Source organism: Phoxinus phoxinus (assembly GCF_949152265.1).
Source record: "Phoxinus phoxinus genome assembly, chromosome: 22".
Taxonomy (NCBI): Eukaryota; Metazoa; Chordata; class Actinopteri; order Cypriniformes; family Leuciscidae; genus Phoxinus; species Phoxinus phoxinus.
In genome coordinates, this window is record NC_136897.1 from 22,748,526 (window position 1) to 22,769,274 (window position 20,749).

Here is a 20,749-nt window from a genome sequence, read left to right on the forward strand (position 1 = left end):
ACTTATTTGTGTTTATTGCTTTTTAATTATTGCATTGTAATATAAATTAAACTAACTTTTGCATTGTACCAATTGCATAAAAATGTTTATGAAACAACAATAATAGTAAAAGTGGGCATATAAAAAGACAGATTCTTACCCTTGACTGTGTGCAGAAAAGGTCTGGACATATGTTCTCTTTTTCTAAGAAATGTTTATAGGTCCTTCTATTTGAAACCTGCATATTAAATGAGATATATGTCAGAGTTACACTATAGCCTACCTATTTAAATATTAAGTAAAAGCATTTAGCCTTATAAAGGTAAAAATAATATAACTAAAACAATAAGAACTTCATCAACAACATCAATAATAATAATAATAACTTACCTTTTTTTTCCTATACTTGGTTACCCTTGGTTCAGGGTCATCGTTGTTTATATATGTTTTGTACTTCCTTTTTGTACGATTCATAATGGACTTCTAACTTAACGATTTGTACATTCTCCTTTAATTAGCCCAAATTTCCCGGTCAAATGTTGAATACAAACCAGCCAATGACGTGAAGGTGCATTCGCGAATGTCACGTAATTGGTCAAGTTGAGAGTCATCATAACGGCAAACTTTTACTAACGAGTCGACGGAATTTTTTGTGCATTTGAATCCGGCATTAAGGTAAATATTACTAAAATATTCACATACGTTTTAATAAAACGATAAATGTAAAAGAAAAAGACGTCGACGTTCTTCGATTTCTGTTAAGTTGTAATTTGCACTTTATTTTACTGAAAAAGTAACGTTACTTCGACTTGATCAGCAACTTGTGACATTTATTTTGTGACCTTTTCAAAGGATTGACTGGAGATGAAAACTCAGAGGAAAGGAAAGGTTTGTCAAATGCTTTAATATGATATATTTTTTTTATATGCACCCCCCTTCTCTCCATGTAACGTTAATGATTTAACTGTGATTGAATGATTTCATGTGAAAAGACATCAAAACTTGGCCAAAAACATATTCTACTAAAGTAACGTTAACGTTTCAGTTAAATTTAAAACGTTTTTCTGATTGCTGAACTTTATATTGTGTTTCTGTTTTTAAAATGTGTAACAGTTACAATTTCCATAAAGGAGTAGAATAGAAAATGAATTTGACTGATGCTTAAAATAAATTCCTTTATGTTTTTTGATGTCATAGTAGTAAAATTTTGTATTGAAAAAAAACCCCCCTAATATTTGTAATAGTGCAGAACAAAGTGATTTATTTAGGAATTAATAAAAAAAATCAGTATACAATTTTTAATTCTGCAGACAGACTTTGTTTTATCCCTACTTACAAGAAACATAGACAGATGTTAAATGTCATAAAATAAGTTATTAAATAAATGTTAAGTGCCCTAGTAATTCAGTAATCAGATACTGTGTTCCAACTGTGTGATTCAAATACACTGTTTAACTTACTTGTTAACTTCTTCTAATTGTAAAGGTTCTCTTAAAAACATCCCGCATGGAAGCCGCTGGATTACGAGCTAATCCGAAGAAATCGGCCAAGGTAACTATGTAAATTTTTGCATAAAGTTAATTTGAAATAAAAACATTATTCCAACGCAATCTGGCATTGCCGAATTGTAAAGATTTTCAAATCTACATTTTCTTAATTGGTCTTCAGAAACTATTACTACAAGCAACAACCTTATAGGTTCACCCTACTGAACGAGTCAGATGTAGGAAAACAGTTTAATTAGATACATTAAGTTACGTGGCATCTGACGCACAGAAGCCAATGGCACATGTTGCTATGCTTAGTGACACATCCGGAATTCATTGGCATGTGCCACTGTCATTGTCGCGACACACTGACATGACACCTGACTGACACTGAGTCGCAGAACATGTCCCGTTTGTTGTGACACCTCCAGTAGTTAATGACAGATGAGTTGAGCAGCTTTACTGACATGATTGTGACACTAAATCCTTAAATAAATACCCTAATTTACCTTATTACTATAAAGTACTTTACTTTATTTTAACATGCATCATGTAAAAATAAAGGTTTACTGCAACTCAGTGTCAGCTCCGTTGACTCTGGATTTAATAAAGCACAGTGGACCAAAGTCCTCTTTTCTGATGAGAGCAAAGTTTGCATCTCATTTGTAAACCAAGGTCCCAGAGTCTGGAGGAAGAATAGGGAGGCACAGAATCCAAGATGCTTGAAGTCCAGTGTGAAGTTTCCACAGTCAGTGTTGGTTTGGGGAGCCATGTAATCGGCTGGAGTTGCAAATGAGATGCAAAATTTGCTCTCATCAGAAAAGAGGACTTAGGTCCACTGTGCTTTATTAAATCCAGAGTCAACGGAGCCGTCTACCAGGACACTTTTGTAGAGCACTTCATGCTTCCTTCATTTTCCAGCAGGATTTGCACCTGCCCACACTGCCAAAATAACTAAAACCTGGTTCAATGACCATGGTATTACTTTGTGATTTCATGTAATATTCTAATTTTCTGGGATTTTGATTTTGTGGGTTTCATAAGCTGCAAGCCATAATCATTAAAATTATAACAAATAAACGCTTGAAATATCTCACTTTGCATGTAATGAGTCTATATGATATATTAGTTACACCTGTTAAGTGGAATTCTTGAAATAAATTAACTTGTTGATGATATTCTAATTTTATGACCAGCACCGGAACATTTTGTTTTTGTTTAATGTTATTATTATTATTCTTTTTTACAGGCACTTGAACTGACGGATTCAACCCCTATACCAAAGCAACCACACAAGAGAGACTTAACAAGAGCTGTAATTATAATTATTATTATTATTATTATTTTTAAACTTAATTTAACCAGCCGAATGTAAGAGACTTATATCACAGGATTATGTCACAATGATAGAGATTAAACGTTTCCATACAATGGCTGTAGATAGTGCTTTAACTTAAAACTTGGAAAAGGGACACAGAAGTATGACAGCTTTTGCATTTCTGGGTGAAGGACAGTATTCTTATATTGATATAGTCACAAATTTCTTACTTTGTAGTGATAGATTGTCTTGAAATCTTGACCTTGACACTGTCCTGTGCTAAGACCCTGACAAAACAGGCAGCCACACACATGGTTGATGCCCTGAAGGAGGACCTGAGAAAACAAAAAGTACCTGATCCTAACACGGCCCCACCACTTTATGACTCCGACTCAGACTCTGACGCAACAGCCATTGATGCAGAATCCTCTCCCTGCATGCATGAACCACTAAGAAATGTAAGTGTTGCAATAAATAATATAAAAATAAGTATTTTATATTAAACACAATGCTGAAGTTTTTTTCTCTTACAGCTTGAAACAGAAAGTGAGGATGATAGCTCATCACAGTGCCCAAATAAGACACCAAAGCTTGACGATGAAATTCTCAGTGCATTGAAAGGTATTTATGATGAAGTGTAGTTTGTTTTATAGTTGACGAAACGCATGAGTTTAAAACCAATATAATGTTCACCATATTTGTATCACTAGAGTTGCCAAAGGTAGTAAAAACACTAAAAGATATAGTGGCGTCCATGATGGTGGCTCCAGCTTCAAGTGAAGTGCAACATACAGAAGTTGTATCACCACCAGCAGAAATGGTATGGATACATGCACAGATATGTTTCTCATGTTAACATATTAAACATTAACACATACGTTATGCTTAAATGTAAGCAAACTACTAAAATTAAAAACATTATAGACAATGTTGTAAACAAGAAATATAAACTCAGCATAAAAAAGAAAAAAAAATTGTATGTAGGTGTTTATCAGAGTTAGTACAAAGGTCCGTCTTAAAGGGATAGTTCACCCAAAAATGAAAATTAGCCCATGATTTACTCACCCTTAAGCCATCCTAGGTGTATATGCATTTCTTCTTTCAGACGAATACAATCAGAGTTATACTAAAAAATGTCCTGGCTCTTCCAAGGTTTATAGTGAGAATCAATTGGTATATTTTTTTGGATGTCTTTCAAAGTGCATCTATCCATGATAAAAAGTGCACCACAGGCTCCAGGGGGTTAATTAAGGCCTTCTGAAGTGAAGTGGTGCGTTTGTGTAAGAAAAAGATACATATTTAAAACTGTATCGACTAAAATAACTAGACGGCCATACACAAGTCGACTTGCACTCAGATTAACTCATATAACTCAGATTGTATTCATCTGAAAGAAGAATGTCATATACACCTAGGATGGGTTCAGGGTGAATAAATCATGGAATAATTTTAATTTTTGGATGAACTATCCCTTTAAGTTATAACTGGTAGTGTCTTAAAGGGATAGTTCACCCCAAAATGGATGTTTGGTCATGATTTCCTCAGCCTTCAGTTGTTACAAACCATACATTTCTTTATTCTGCCAAACACAAAGGAAGATATGAGTGGTTTGGAACAACATGAGAATAAGGAAATCATGACAGAACTTTAATTTTTGGGTGAACTATCCCTTAATGTTCCACAGTTGCATGTTTATTAATTGTTTCGAAGTCGTTGAAAAAGCCAAACATTGTTTAAATGTTTTACCAAAAAGAGATATGTAAATGTACTTGATATATTTTTAGCAAAGTATCCTTAATTTATTGCAGTATCCTGAAAAGGCATTTTTCTGTTTTAGCGAGTGTATATATAATATAGCCACTGTTAATGTCATTGATGCCCGCACACACACTTCTGACACAATTGTTTTATTTTTTACTGTTATCTAAATAGATGTCCCTGGGTGAAGGAATCTCAATTCCAAAAAGGGCATTCGACAGATTGTCCAAGACCAAAATGTCGGTATTTACACAGGAGCTGGCTGTTGTCATGTTTGGACACGAGGCTCTGGCGACATCAAGCCTAACAGGCAAAAAAACCACCAAAACAGCACTGGACTCCATCAAAGTGAATGCGCTCATTGGTATGTTTGTTGTTTCTTTGATTTCAACAGATAACAGCTACACTGAATAAATGGTACCTGTAAAAATTGTGCTTCGTGTGATGGTAGCATTTAAATTAAATTATTTAATTTAAATTATTTAATTAAATTATTTAATTTAAAGCAGCATGTTAACTCCTTCACCGCCAGCATTTTTATTAAAAGTTAAAACATCCACCTTAATTTGACGATTTTTACCCAACTTCCATGGCCCCCACAATATTTTTTCTATGATTATCTGCACAAACACTATATCAAAATAAAGATCAGAGTCTTTGGCGTTAAAACAGTGTCTCATAAATGACAATCTGTCAATGGTGGGAAACAATCAATATTGCTGATTCAAACAAGATATATTACGCTACACCAAGACAGACTGGTAGAAATGGCTCTCTACATAACAATATCAGGTTTTTCAGGCAATTCGAAAAAGGAATATTTCGCAAAACTGCAATGGAAACAGTTTTTGCGCATTTACAGTCACCTGACTTAGAAGACGCGGTGTGTTTGGGGTCCGTGTACGCAAATAATAATAATTATCATCATTATTATAACATTTACTAGGCTACATATTTAGAAAACGCTTTTATCCAAAAAAGGAACAAAGCAATTCGTCAAATGTCATTCATAATACGGGTTAGACAATAATAATACAGGGCTGAGATTATCACAAATAAACACAATATTTTGACGCATATCTAAGGGTAGCCTATGTGTGGAGTGTGGAGCGCGCACTACATGGCACGGAGGCGCGGGCGTGAACACTTGCATTTTCCTATTAACAGAACAACTTAATATAGCCTACTCTATAATTTCTGGTCATACAGAAAATAATAATACATTATTTGTAAATACTTTTATTTGTGTAAACTTACAATAACAAGAAAACGTTGTGCTTTTGTAAAATAAAATAAAACAATCAGGCGCGTTTTCATGATCTCCGTGAACTGGAGCGTGAAAACTGAAACAAAATATAGCCTATATGTAGCTAAAGCTTGAAATGTCCACTTTAAAATTAACAAATTCTAATCGAAAGCTAATACATTTTGTTCTGATTAAGTAATCCGTATGAAAGGTGCATTTCTCTCTAAAAGCGCAGATCTGCTTAACAGCGGAGATGGAGATGTTTTTAGCCGAGTTAGAAAACAATAGTTTAATAATATAAATGGCTCTTCTTATTCAGCACTGCGGGAAAATGTCAATTCCAGGTTCTAATTTGGCCTTAGAAAACCAGTAAAATCAACAAGTTTTCCATATTAATTTGTGAATATTTTACATGTTTAATAAAGGGGAATAAAGTCATTAAACAAACATTTGAAAATTCGTCGATATTTACTTTTTAGCGCAGCAGTTGGTGTAGCGAGTTCAAATTAAAATTGTGGTGTTCAACTTTGCGTTTTAAAAAGACAACCGTTCATTTTTCGTTTTTCAATTACGGGTTTAAAAAGGAAAAAACGAATGGACACAAAAGTAGCCTACATGGATCGTTTGGAATAGGAGACAGAGTTATTAAATTCATAAAATAAACAATGATTAGCCTATAGGAATACTGGATTCTAAACTTCAAAGAAATACCACAATCAAAACCTCAGAGCAGAAATGAGAGTGAAACACCCAGAAACTCCTTATATTTCGTTCGGAGTATAAGGGTCTTTCTCTGCCATTAATGCTTGGATAACACGTAGGCTATGTCTCCTTCCATTAATAATAATAATGTCTAATGCGGTGGCTGTGAGATTATATAAACCAACGTCCGCTGCCGTGATTTTTGGAATGACTTTATCGCGAGAGAAAAAAGGACGTTTTAGTTGCATAACACCGGTTGATGGAAACGCCGTCATTTCGCAATAGTTTTGTATCGATATTTAGATAATAGCGCAAAACATTTGCGCAAATCTGTAATGGAAACGCGGCTTTTACTGATGATTTATAGATTTTATTTTGTGTCTTGGTCTTTTCATGCATCATCTTATAATGTTATATCAACAATCTACATACAATTTGTGTGGATGGTAACCCATCTATTGCTGTTGTACTACAGAACGATTTGAACATTACAGGTTTATTTGGACAATTTCTGCGTTATAATTTAGAAAAAAAAAACATTATGTTGCATACAGTATATTGTTTTCATGTCTCCTTACTTTATAAATGTATGTCCTAGATAAACCAATTGCATCTAAATCGGATAACAGTGATTATCATATTCAATAAAATGTTGTTATTTTTGTGTTCACAGATGCTGTGATTGCTCGTTTTGAAGGGACCACTCCTTCTCAAGTCAGAGCTGTACTTCGACAGAAGTGCAACAATGAGAGTTATTCAAAAAAAATTCAGGAAAGTGGTGTCTTCAAAGGCGATAAGAATTAGATGACTGAAGTGACCTACCAAAGGGGTTATTATGCAGTTCATGCTATAAGTTCATGCAGTTCTTTATTTGTTGTCTGTTAAAATGTGAAAAATTTAAATTTAAAAAGTATTTTTTTCAAAGGGATTTAATTATGCAATATTGATACTTGTTTGATTCTAATTTTACAATATTAAACTAAGATTTTCCTCATCATTTTTTGGTTTTCTAATTTATTTATTTTTTTGGACATATACAACTTGATTCATTATTCATTAATTAAATGTACTTTTGCAAAACAAAAAATTAGATTCATAATTTTTTGAATACCAAACTGTTTTATTGTCAGTGTAAGGATTGTGTTTTTTGTTTGTTTGCAATGCATTAAACTGAAATGAATACATATTTAACTAACTAGATTTGTTTTTCAGTATTTTTAGAAGTACATAACCATATTTCACATACAATAGAAGTAGTTAAAGTACTTACTGTAGAAAGATGCCTTAAAATCACTTGTAAGTTCAACTTATTGCATTTATTGTAAATTTAAATTGATATATTTGAATTTATTTAGCAAATATGTATGTGTTTGAAACATTAGATTTAATTAAGAATTAAGCGTACTGTTAATTTGCATTAAAGTATATTTTAGTTCACATGAATTGCTTGTCAGTAGATTGAGCAGTGCACTTTAACTATATTTTAAATACACTAGAAGCAATTATGAAAGTAGACATAAAGTTGTATTAAAGTACCAATTAAGTTGTTCCAAAAAATCACTCTTAATGGCAACTTATTGTATTTTATTTCAACTTAATATATGATACATGTGAAATTGAGTACACTTAATGTGCATTCAGTGCGTCCAAAACATTGCATTTAATTCACACTTAAGTGTAATTTTATCTGACATTAAAGTATATTTTAAATCACATTAATTGTGTGTCATTATATTGTGTAATGCACTTTAACTATATTTTAAATACACTAGAAGCAATTATGAAAGTAGACATAAAGTTGTATTAAAGTACCAATTAAGTTGTTCCAAAAAATCACTCTTAATGGCAACTTATTGCATTTTATTTGAACTTAATATATAATACATTTGAAATTAATCACACTTAATGTGCATTCAGTGCGCCCAAAACATTGCATTTAATTCACACTTAAGTGTATTTTTATCTGACATTAAAGTATATTTTAAATCACATTAATTGCGTGTCATTATATTGTGTAATGCACTTTAACTATATTTTAAATACACTAGAAGCAATTATGAAAGTAGACATAAAGTTGTATTAAAGTACCAATTAAGTTGTTCCAAAAAATCACTCTTAATGGCAACTTATTGCATTTTATTTGAACTTAATATATGATACATGTGAAATTAAGTACACTTAATGTGCATTCAGTGCGTCCAAAACATTGCATTTAATTCACACTTAAGTGTATTTTTATCTGTCATTAAAGTATATTTTAAATCACATTAATTGCGTGTCATTATATTGTGTAATGCACTTTAACTATATTTTAAATACACTAGAAGCAATTATGAAAGTAGACATAAAGTTGTATTAAAGTACCAATTAAGTTGTTCCAAAAAATCACTCTTAATGGCAACTTATTGCATTTTATTTCAACTTAATATATGATACATGTGAAATTAAGTACACTTAATGTGCATTCAGTGCGTCCAAAACATTGCATTTAATTCACACTTAAGTGTATTTTTATCTGACATTAAAGTATATTTTAAATCACATTAATTGCGTGTCATTATATTGTGTAATGCACTTTAACTATATTTTAAATACACTAGAAGCAATTATGAAAGTAGACATAAAGTTGTATTAAAGTACCAATTAAGTTGTTCCAAAAAATCACTCTTAATGGCAACTTATTGCATTTTATTTGAACTTAATATGTAATAAATTTGAAATTAATTATACTTAATGTGTATTAAGTGCGCCCAAAAGATTGCATTTAATTCACACTTAAGTGTATACTTTTAAAGTATATTATTTGTGTAATAAGTACACTTTATAAAAGTACACTAAAGTGCACTTTTTTTTCACAAGGGTGTGGTATGACTTTCTTTGATGAATAATAATGTGCTCCTGACTCTAGACTCGAGCCTCTTTTTTTTCAGTCATTCATTCATGTGATTCTTTATTTATACGTTTTTATTTCTAAGAGCAATGAACATCTCCAAACAGAAGTCTATGGTTTGCATTCACAGAAAACCGCGGCTCCTGTAATGCATACGAGGAAATACAATGACCCATTCAGGGAACATCCTCCGTATCTTACGCAGCAGAAAACGGGCAGGATAGATTGTCTCTGCAATTGTAATTAATCCTAAGGGAAACATTTGGGAGGTGCTGTACTTCCAATTAGCACACTTAATTTAGCCTAGGGAATCTAATTTGGGAAATCTATTTACAGAGATGTACAGAATCCCACACTCTCTACAAAGGGAAATCCAGCACCTCCAATGAAAAAGTGACTTTGAAAGAGTCATGAAAGCACAGCCAACTGTTATTAGCTCCTGACAAAGTACCAGTCATTCAAGCATTTTCAATATAAAGTTCATGTTGAATAGAGCTGCAGTGAATTAGCTTGAGGCATTTTTAAACACGGCCTTCCAATAAAAAGCAACTAGGGCTTTCAAAATGGTAATACCTCAACATTTCTACATGATTTTGTTTTTAGAAATATCCCAACCGGGGAGGTGGTATTGTGAATTGTGAATGTATTACCTGTCATGTAAATACTATTGTTATTTATTTTTAAAATGCCACAGAGCTGTCAGTCCTTGCATCTTTTTTCTTTCTTTATATAGTGCTTTAGAGTTGTAATAGCATGTTTAGTTTGTGCTGAGCTTTTTTCCCCCTCTTCTGTTTGTATCCTCGACAACTATGACAGATGTGCCTTCAAGGAAAAATACATAAAAATGTTCCTTCATAGAAACACAGCATATTCTGTTGTTATATTCTAACGCTGCTCTATTGCATCACGCTGCAGGAAATACAATACACAGAAGCAAATGCGATTATAGATTTATAACAGAATAAAACGGAAATTGTTGAAATCATGCAGTGATTAACATACATCAAACTATAATGGTAATACAATTCCTAAACTCAAATTCTTAATCTCTTTGTTTGGGAGAGCTCACAGATAGCATGTGGTAATCTTGCTGAAATCTGTGGCACTTGTGGCTCAGACTCTATACTGGCATGCATTATCAGGGCTAAGTGCACCTCACAAATGGCTCCATCATGTTTTTAAGTAATGCATATTCAGGTTTACTGTAGCTGGGTCAAATCTATGGAGCCACATGGTCAAATCTACGGAGGGATAAAATATGAGATATAGGGAGATATTTGCATTCCCTTGCAAAATGTTGTGTTCCCCGAAGAAACTTAACGTTTGCTCTCAAAATGTTTGCGTTCCCCCGAGAAAGTTTCATGGGGGGATGCAATAGTTTCGCGAGCAAATGCAAAAGTTTTTAAATATGTTTTTTTTCCTCCCATCTCATATTTTTTCCACCACCATATCTCTTTAGGGGCTCCATACAAATCAGACCACTTGGGCCCTGTCCCAAATGGAACCCTTAAAGTCCACACTTTCGTGAGGTAATGCCGCTTTGACTGTCGGGTAGAAGTCTGCAGCAGAGCTCGCGGGTTTGCGTGCTTGGCAAAAGTGTGCATTGAGGGCACATATCGGCCATAAATGCATATGTAACCTAAAATGACAAATGGGACGCCCAATGGTCTTGTAGACTGAACGAACACACTCTGATGGCAGTCCAAGGGCCCTATCATACACCCGGCGCAATGCAGTGCCAATTTCGTTCACGCAAGTGTTTTTTGCTAGTTTCAGCCGGACGCAGTTATCATTTTCACGTCCTGCACCACGTTGTTTAAATAGCAAATGCATTTGCGCCCATTTGTGCGCCCATGGGCTGCTGGTCTGAAAACGAGGTGTGCTGGTCTGAAAACGGATTATTGCCGCATTGCTATTTTGAGGCAACTGAAATAGACTGCGCCATTGACCAACAAAAACCTGGTCTAAAGTCAATGGCGCAATTTTTTTTTTGTTATTTAAAGAGCGCGTTAGTTATGTGCTCCTAGGCAGGGCCACAACGCATACACTCTGCTTATTACACAGGAATGCAAGCACACAAACTAGCCAATTATGAAAAATAAAAGGATTACAATGTAAAAGATCAATATTGTGTACATTCACACTTTAACCTCACGCACGAGCAGATCCGTTTGCTCTCAGGAGACGTGTTCGGTCTTTCCGCTTGCAAATTGTTAATAGCGAATCCGCCATGGCGTAAGTGCAACTGGCTTTAAAAAGGAATGGGAAATTACACTCTGATATTTTTTTTGCATGTTACGCCCAAAACACACCCATTACTCATTAAGATAATAGGGACAATCCTTTTAGACTATGCATCGGGCGTGCCAAGCATTTATCCCGTCGTTTATTGTTTATTGTTTGTTTATTATTTATAAAATTAGACTAGCAAAAGTGATTCGGACACGAAATAGGGCCCAAAGTCTGCAAGTGTACATGAAGTGCGCCATTTGGGACAGGGCACAAGTTGTAAGTTGCCTCAGAACAAAGAAGAACCTAAGCCTCAATGTTATGATTTTTTGCAGTAATCAGATTTCTACTTACCCTGTCAAACCTTTCAAATGTCCCAACATTAATCATTTTTATGAATTGTATTCAGTGGTTACAATTACAGAAAATTTAAAGACAGCCATAAATTCATTAAAAAAAATGGAAAAGGACAGCATACTAGAAAAAACATAGTAACCATAGTACAAGTAGCTTGTAATTTTCAACCCACTCTTACTGATGCTATCACACAAATATTTTAATAAGTTATTCCTGCAGTTTCGACAAAACCTCATCTATGTTAGCCAACAAGCAGAATTCAAACTAAATGTCACAACCTGATGTTCGCAAGTTACACAAATCTATAGTACATGTACAAATGTACATGATCAATCGTATGCAACAAACTGTGGAAAAAAGACTGACCCTTAGCAGGGAGCTTGATTGACAGGTGATCTGACCAATCATACTTCGCCATCCGCCATTTTGTCCGACAAAGCAGTCAGGAGAGTTAGTAGATTAACATGGGAGGATTTGAACTTGAAAAGCAGAGTGTACTGAAGCCTTTCCGTATGTGGTGTGAGAGCGGCGTAGCTTGTCAGACATAGCAACAGTAACTAAAGGGGGCGGGCCTTTGCGAACGGTCAATTGGCCCCAAACTCTCACACTGGCCTCTGACCTGCAGGTCCTCCTTACTGTTGAGTCCTGCTACATAAGAATAATATTCAATATAAAATTATAGAATTAAAAGCAGTACAATTATAAATGCGGATGTCAATTTTACACATTACTTGCACATCAAAGTTCAACAGAAAATAAATAGTGTTTCTGCTGCTTTGCACAATAGTGATCCATTTTATTTTTGGATGTTTGATAAGTAAACTTGCATGACTGTATCACTAATAAATGTAGCAATAAATACATCATTATCAGTTATAACTTATATTGGAGCTATCAATTACATACAGAGTCAGGTTTAAGGTTTGGTCCAAAGTTCAACTACAAGTTACAACTGGCCCAAAGTTTATTCCTTTTCAGTTAATGTTTACACACCAGCAAACAGGCTCTTCCACTTTCTCTCTACTCTACTGCATCTGGTAATACAAAAGCCTTCTTCCTCTGTCTACATAAGATATCTCTGAAAATGGAGAATGACATTAGTCTACTAGCAATTTTGCTGTAAACAGTGCCTGGAGGATTGCTTGTTAATTCTGCTGGGTGAAGGTGAGACATTCTGTTCCTCATTATCATATTTTTCATAGTAAGAGATTCAAATAGCTTTGCATGGAGGCTTCATTTCAAAAGTGCAACACAAACTGTTAAAGAGATATATACATTCCAATTTAATATGTTGCTGTCAGCATGTTGATTGGTACGCTTTTGCCATATTATCTGGTATGCTTTTCCTTTCAGGGAAGACATTGCCTAGCTGAATTAAATTAAAGAAATGCATTCCTTCATAGTATTTGTTTCAGAAATTCAGCAAAAGAGAGCAAGAAATTAGTATTCATGCATATCGGCATGTATGCATTTGGAATGTTTTGTAATGTAATTGCTCTGTACTTTGGTTTCATTTCCAGGAACACTGGTGAACGAAACAATATTTTTTTTTTTTTAAGACGAAAAAGTACAGGACAGATGGCAATCGAAAAGGGTACGTAATAAATAATACAAAAGGAATTGCAAACTCCATACTCAAGTATACTTGAGAATTCTTGAGTTCAAGAACTCAAGAAACTAGACAACCAAAAATTGCAGCCGTTGAATAAAGATAGAAAAATCAATAGTTACAGCAATATGCTAGTGATACAAAATAATGATACTTCACATTCAGCTTTATTGCACTATCTGAGAGTCCTCCACCTATTATTCACATTTAATCCATTATTCTTTCTCTGTTTGAATGAAACAGGGACTTTGAACGTCCCTTTCAAATAAAACCATGAAAAATGGTCTTCTGCACATTTATCGCACTGTATGTATTTATTGGTCTTATCTACATTTATGCAACCTGCTTCACCCATGTGTGTCAACATTGTGCTGTTCATGATTGACAACAAATTGATGAATTGGAAGACTTCACCCTGAAATCAAATACTGGCCAAAAAATAGGTTATGAGTAAATTATTCCTTGTAGTGTAGTAAAGGCATAAATCATTGTGTTTTAGTCAAGATAACACATTATGTGTGTTATGAAACCTCACATTTACAGTTAAAAATTACAGTGTTTTTAACTTTGTTTCATTTCTAGTGATGGATATTCCCTCTGATAATGTGTATGCTTATGCATTATCAAAAACCCTCACAAAGGTTTCTTCTCCTGTGACGGTGGGTCTGTATTCAGAATGTCACAACAGGATCAACATGGTGCTCAAGAACATCGAGGGTAAGTGTGCACACTTTTTTCAAACAACGTAAAATGACTGACCCTACAAATCCTCCCAGATGTCTTGGAGATTTTGACGTGTTTGCCTCTTTATCTCCCATTTGCAGTGCATATGAATCAAGAGGCAAAAAGAAGAGAAGAGAAGTACACTAAGGAACCAAAGCCTCGCTCAATTACACCGTCTGTTTCTGATCTGCTTTCTCTGATCTTGCGGCTCCTCTTCTATCGGCCCGTGTGGACGGAGCAGAACCAGAACATGAAGAACATTCGTTATCTGTTCGTGAGGTTCAGCGCGTGGCATTTTGCAGGCAGTGACCTGCTCTGGGCTGGACTGGTAATGCAGTTGTGCAAGGCTCTTCAAAACAGCTTTGGTAAGCTCCAGCTGGGCCTTTTCCGGATCACCCAACACGACGAAGAGAAAGATGCAGGAAAGAAGAAAATTGAGGATATTCCAAAGAACTGGAGATCCAAAAAGTTGGGCTGCATCCCCATTTGGGCACTAATACTGATGGGATTAATTTTTTCACTCCTTATTCTAGTTCCTCTCATTATATATGGATTTTCAGATATGAAGGACAACAAAGAAGGAGAAAAAGTTGAGTCGTCAAGTGGGTATGGTGTGCTGGAAGGTTTTGCCATCGCTATACTTGGTGTTCCTGCAGTTGGAGCTCTACGATTCATAATATTGTTGTTGAAGAACCTCATCTTCAACCAAGACCTTAAAATTAGACAAGGGCTGGACAACAAGAAGGTAAGTCAGCAGCTGGGACTAATGCATGAAGTTCGTAAGGAGATGAGACTGCTCTGCTGCTTTATTTACTTCATGGAGATCTTCGAAAAGAGGAGGATCAGGGTGGTGTTGGAGATCACCAACTTGGACCGTTGCACACCGAAGAAAATTGTCGGTGTTTTGGATGCCATCAACATTCTCCTATCTGACGAAGAGAGTCCCTTCATTTCTGTGCTTGCTGTTGATCCAGAAGTCCTGGTTAGGCAGGTCCAACAGGCAGAAGATTGTCTAAACAAAAGAGACTCTGCATATGACTTTCTAGATCGTATAATCACACTGCCCTTCACCGTACCTCCACTATCTGATGCATCAAAGTCCAGCCTCTTTGAAAACATTGTCCGTGGTCAGTCTGAGATCTCTGAAGACATTCCTTTTGAGGGGACCGATGCATCTACTTTAGGAGGTCCTGTGACATCGTTCTCTGTTGAAGATGAGTATTCTGTTAAGTACAGTGAGACTGAAGAAGAACAAGTTACGCCTCTGATTGCAAACACGGGAAACTTTCAAACCTTTGCTGCCACAGAACTTAATCTAAATGAAGTGAATAGGTTAATCGAGTCTGCATTTTCTTGCATCTTCTCAAGACATACAAGCAAACTTCAATCATATATATCTGGAGACACCATGTCAATGAGACGAGTGATTAACTCAATTCGAGTAACCATTATGATTATGGAGACCCAAAAATTGGAGCCTCCACCTCCAGAGAAGATAGCAGCTTGGGTGGTTTTGGTGGACCGCTGGCCTTGCAGATTAAGTTGGATTATTCAATGCGTTGAAGATGACCAACAGAGTAACGAGATAGACGGATCATTCTGTGCTGCTGATAATACCAAGACACTATGGGAAGTGTTCAATTACAATAGTCTGGAACTCTGCATCATTGGATATGAGGTGGAGAACTTTCTAGAAAGAGATGGAGATCCTGAGCTGTTTGAGGTTTTCCTCAGGAAAGACTTCCGGTTCACTGTAGGGGAGTTGGAAATGTTTCAGCTTTGCACAGTGAACTTAAATTACTCTATCAAGAAGGATCTGGCCAGGGTTCGTGGGAGCCGCAGACTGAAGAAAGCAGGGAGAAATGCTTTCCTGTCCCTCTCATCACAAACTGTGATGAACATGAAAACTGATGATATTTGTCAAGAGGTTTGTATAGTTTCAACATAGCACTCATATATATATCACCACCTTGGAATTGTAAGGTTGTAGGAATTGTAAATTGTAAAATTGTACCTATCTGTATTCTGAGCGGTTTTGAGATATTGAGCTTCAAAGTTTTTGCATTCCATTCGACTTTGTAGATATAGAACCTTACACAACTTAAAAAACATCACATAATGTAAATAAGTTGTCACAGAATAGAATAAGATGTGAATAACTCAATTTTGACAAAAATGTCAGATAGAACCTTCTAGTTCCAAGGTGACTACAGTATATACAAAAATTTGGGGTTGGTGATTTTATTTTTAAATATCTCTTCTACTCACCAAGACAACATTTATTATATTAAAAAATAAAAATACAGTCAAAACTAATATTGTGAATAATTATTACAATTTAAAATAACTGTTTTCTATCATAATATATTTGTATTGTATTCCTGTGATGGAAAAGCAGGATTGTCAGCATCATTACTCCAGTCGTCAGTGTCACATGATCCTGCAGAAATCATTCTAATATGCTGATTTGGTGCTCAAACAATATTTCTTATTATTATTCATTTTGAAAGACAGTTGTGCTCCTTAAAATTTTTGCACAAACCGTGATAAAATATAAATATGAATAGAAATATTTTGTAACATACAAAGCTTAGTCAAAACTTGGTCATTTAATGCGTCCTTGCTGAATGAAAGGAATTTCTTTAAAATAAAATTTTACTGACCCCATATGCATGTATGCTGGATATATTTGAACGTTTTCCAAATGATATGGTCTTTATATGTGTATTTGTTTCTTTTTTAGCTGTCAAAACTAAGCTTCCCAGAGAAATACCTTGAAACAGTAAGGGAAAATTTCATAGATGGCAGAACGATCCTCTTCAGTGACACCAAAGACCTCAGGCAAGTCCTGCAAATGACTCTGGGAGAATGGACGACTTTTAAAATTCATTTCCTAGGGGTCATACCTCCTAGTCGGCCAGCTCAGGCAAAAACTCTTCCAGATGCCACAAACCCTGGAGTGGTCATATGCTCATCTGACCATCGCTGTTAAGCAGTATAACTGACCTTGAGGTTTGCATCATTGCATTTTTCCTCCTGTGCAATGCATGCATTCAGTGGACTAAGATTGTTTCAGTAAACAATACTGTATCACTACAAAAATATAATTCCTTACGGTGAGGCAAAAATAAGACTGTAAATGTACACCAGTGAATCAGACTACTCAACAAACGATGATACTTACTTAAAAATAGAGCTTTGTTATGCAGAACTCTTTTAGTCTTCAAACAGATCAAATGTGTAAGATGCATTATTGATAATGGGAATAAGTGGTTTTAATTTGCTTAGCTTTTAAGATTTTGCAATGATTCTCAATGAAACTCTTCCTGAATGTAATTTCTGTATGAATTAAAAAACAAACAATAAAACTATTTTTTAAAGTGTGCAGCATAAAGTTCACACACACACAAATATATAAACATTAGCTAGCTTTATTTTAATTAATGTATTATTTCTATCCATTGACTGACATTACAAACCTTACAAGACTACAACCATTTTCTCCAAAAACATGAAAAACCATCTGCACTTATTAACCACAGACACACCACGTCCAATGATAACACCATTAATCAGGTTAATACTGTCTGACCATCGATAGGATCTGTGAAAGAAAAAGGTGTTGAACTATATAAAAGTTTGTGTTTGGTAAATTATAAGGTTTCTGCGCAACAAAACAGAATTGTAAAACTAAAAACTGTTTTGAAAACAGGAGAGAAGACATAAGGCTCATAAAGAGCTTAAAATAGACCAGAATGGTTCATTTTACAAGGTTCATGTCTATGCACAAATAAAATGTTTATGGTCATAAAGGTTCAGCAAATACAGAGCTACAACATAACACAAGTGCAATAAAGCATTTCCACAAAATATAAAACATCTGCACATATACAAATTGTGTAACAGTCAAACAACCTCACATTCCGTGAATCTAATCTAAAGAATTACTAAAGAATGTCATGTTGCACGTCAACCATTTCTCATGAAATTCCCATGGTAGCTCCAGAGTTTCCGGTTTTATTATATCACTCTTGAGTTTTTCCATACAAAAACTTTGGCAGTGTTCAGAATCCGTACTTTGACACTTTAGTTTTACTTTCTATAAAACTTTAATATAGGACTGAATGACAGCGTGCAGATGTTTTTTTAATCGCACAGCCTGTCACTGAGTTTTACTTTATGCTCTGTGGGAATGGGGCTTCTGAGATAGCAGAGAAAATATATATATCTCCCGTGCAGCTCAGCGGAGACCTCCCACGGATCTATGGCGGTACATAACGCTAATGCAAAAGTTGGAATGTTCTACTGCGCAAGCAACATGAAAGAACATCCTGGAAAATAGAGCATGGCTTTTATGCTTGTATTTGTATACAGATATCACTCTAAAAAATGCTGGGTTGTTTTAACCCAATTTTGGGTCAAATATGGATAAACTCAAACGTTGGATCAAAAATGCAATTAAAAAATTTAACCCAATGGCTGGGTTTGTCCATATTTGACCCAAAATTAGGTTAAAACAACCCATCATTTTTTAGAGTGTACATATGTGTATACATAAATGCATACGCATTTATATATTTTAAATCAAATGTTGATTAATTGGATTCATCAATTAATAATAGTTAATTAAACACGCTGTTATTAAAATCATCGCAGGTCAAAGAGCATAACTAATGCTAATTTGTTGTGTAAATTAATCACACTAAATTAATGTTAAATGTGCAGTCCTAGAAACATACTAAAATTGCTTGAAAATTACACTTAATTGCATCAAACAGGACATGATTCTGAAACTGCCTGCAGTTAATATGTCTGCCTTTATTGAATCTTAGCCTATCTTCAAGTACAGTCAAGACAAACCAATCGACAAAGAGAGGTCGGTCGGTGTGTGCCGGACTGAAATATGACTCTGAAATTGCGAACATCAAAGTGGGGGTTCATATGAAATCGATATCATGCAGACATATTAAGGGAATTTAATGGGCCAGGAAAGGGAGGGGGGGGGGGATATTCTTACCCCTCTCACTCAGAATCAATGCAGGAAAGCGTCCTTGGTGTAAGCAGAGGAAATAACAGTACATATAGCGATGTGATTTTAAAATAAAATTGTATCGATGGATTCTTTACATGGAAAATGAAAACAAGGACTGCTGAGAGTGCACATGATAACGTTCAGATGAACACAAAGAAGAGCCTTAAAATACAATACTGCATCATGCAGCATTTTCCCATTCAGACTGTTGTCTCGTCCTGCAGGGGCCGTTAAACACATAATGCGCATTTGCATCAGAAATGCTTGTGAAAAATGCTTGCATGACACGGAGCTGAGTAGTGATGCCTGTAACCAACAATAACATCAACAATATTTGATATCAGGATGGACGAGCTGCGCATTGTGCCTGTGCCGGCAGGACAAACGGCAAACCACGGCATTGATTCCAGAGTTTGATGCATAAAGATGGATAGTAAAACGCCATCTCACGCCACAAGTGTAATGAGTTAGAGTCGTGCACATAGAATAACAGCCTAATAATAAAAAAGCTTGTTTTGATTTCATTATTCAATGTTTATGGCCTCTCACACGGCAAGGGCCTCCATTTGCGTGTGGCTTTAGAGCTATAAAGAGTGTTTTACATGGGTTTCCCCCATGTCAGTCAATTTAATAGGGATTCTCTCCCCTTTCCCGAGCTCGACTCTTTGCGAAAACCCCATAAATAAGGGGAATTGCTTTTGATGGCGGACTTTGACTGTGTAGAGAAAGGCTAGACAAGCCGAGCCTCGCAAAGACTCTGATTATATCATGTCTCCCGCCGTGAAGGCTGTAGGCTAAGGGTAAAACTAATGAGGAAGTATTTCCTTGGCATTTGCAATTTCTCTCCGAAGGCCAAGGTCGACAAACGCGGCAGCTCGGCTAACAGAGACATCGCTCTCAGAGCAAACCAAGCTAAACCGGGAGTTGAACATTAAACTCTATGAACAGACTGACTGGGGGAGAAACAGAGGAGAGGAAGCCATTCAACATAATCATAGCTGTAGCTCAAATGAGGTTTTTAAAGTGAAATGGATTTTGCAATGCAAGAAATCCCAACACGGAGCATACCGTGGCGCGTCGGCCGTGGATGAACGGCTTAATTTGTGCTAGTGTGAAATTATAGATCACATTTCTCTCTGGCTGAAATGTAATTAAACATTCACAGCTGTATTGACTCTACTGATGGATATGCGCAGTTAATAAGCCACTTGTGGCTGACACAAATTCAATGTGGGTAATATCTCTATTCTGAAAGAGATGGTGTAAGGATCGTCTGTCATATCTCTAAACAAAAATAGCCGTAAACAACTGTTTCCATGTTCACAAGCATGATCGATCTGTACAGCACATCTAAAGAGACGTATTCAAGGAATAGGCTGCAAGAAAAATTATTCATCGTTTACCCTCATGTTGTTCCAA

The 20,749-nt window shown here is 35.4% G+C and overlaps 2 protein-coding genes across 5 annotated transcripts in view; both read left to right on the forward strand.

Annotated features, from left to right (window-relative positions):
• Nucleotides 1-17,681, forward strand: part of nkpd1 (NTPase, KAP family P-loop domain containing 1) — a 28,237-nt gene extending 10,556 nt beyond the window's left edge. For 2 of the 4 annotated variants that reach the window (XM_079598245.1, XM_079598244.1), the window contains exons 3-5: nucleotides 14,158-14,292; nucleotides 14,400-16,225; nucleotides 17,042-17,681. In XM_079598245.1, the coding sequence (XP_079454371.1) occupies nucleotides 14,160-14,292; nucleotides 14,400-16,225; nucleotides 17,042-17,290 (2,208 nt within the window). In that variant the 5' untranslated portion in view covers nucleotides 14,158-14,159 and the 3' untranslated portion in view covers nucleotides 17,291-17,681. Of the gene's footprint in view, nucleotides 1-12,971; nucleotides 13,131-13,486; nucleotides 13,561-14,157; nucleotides 14,293-14,399; nucleotides 16,226-17,041 lie in introns of those variants that run through there. The other 2 variants (XM_079598242.1, XM_079598243.1) reach the window with 2 other exon arrangements.
• On the forward strand, nucleotides 548-8,207 carry LOC306990804 (uncharacterized protein). The gene is made up of 8 exons (XM_079598072.1): nucleotides 548-867; nucleotides 1,465-1,530; nucleotides 2,716-2,781; nucleotides 3,069-3,242; nucleotides 3,318-3,405; nucleotides 3,495-3,604; nucleotides 4,717-4,906; nucleotides 7,164-8,207. The coding sequence occupies exons 1-8, from the start codon at nucleotides 844-846 to the stop codon at nucleotides 7,292-7,294; spliced, it is 849 nt and encodes a 282-aa protein (XP_079454198.1). The 5' UTR covers nucleotides 548-843; the 3' UTR covers nucleotides 7,295-8,207.
• Nucleotides 17,682-20,749: the final 3,068 nt, after the last annotated feature.

Excerpts from the sequence above, each read along its gene's own strand:
- LOC306990804 (XM_079598072.1), top strand. The coding sequence starts at position 844 with ATGAAAACTCAGAGGAAAGGAAAG. Across the intron at positions 1,531-2,715 it reads ATCCGAAGAAATCGGCCAAG|GCACTTGAACTGACGGATTC; the intron begins GTAACTATGTAA and ends TCTTTTTTACAG. Across the intron at positions 3,243-3,317 it reads TGCATGAACCACTAAGAAAT|CTTGAAACAGAAAGTGAGGA; the intron begins GTAAGTGTTGCA and ends TTTCTCTTACAG.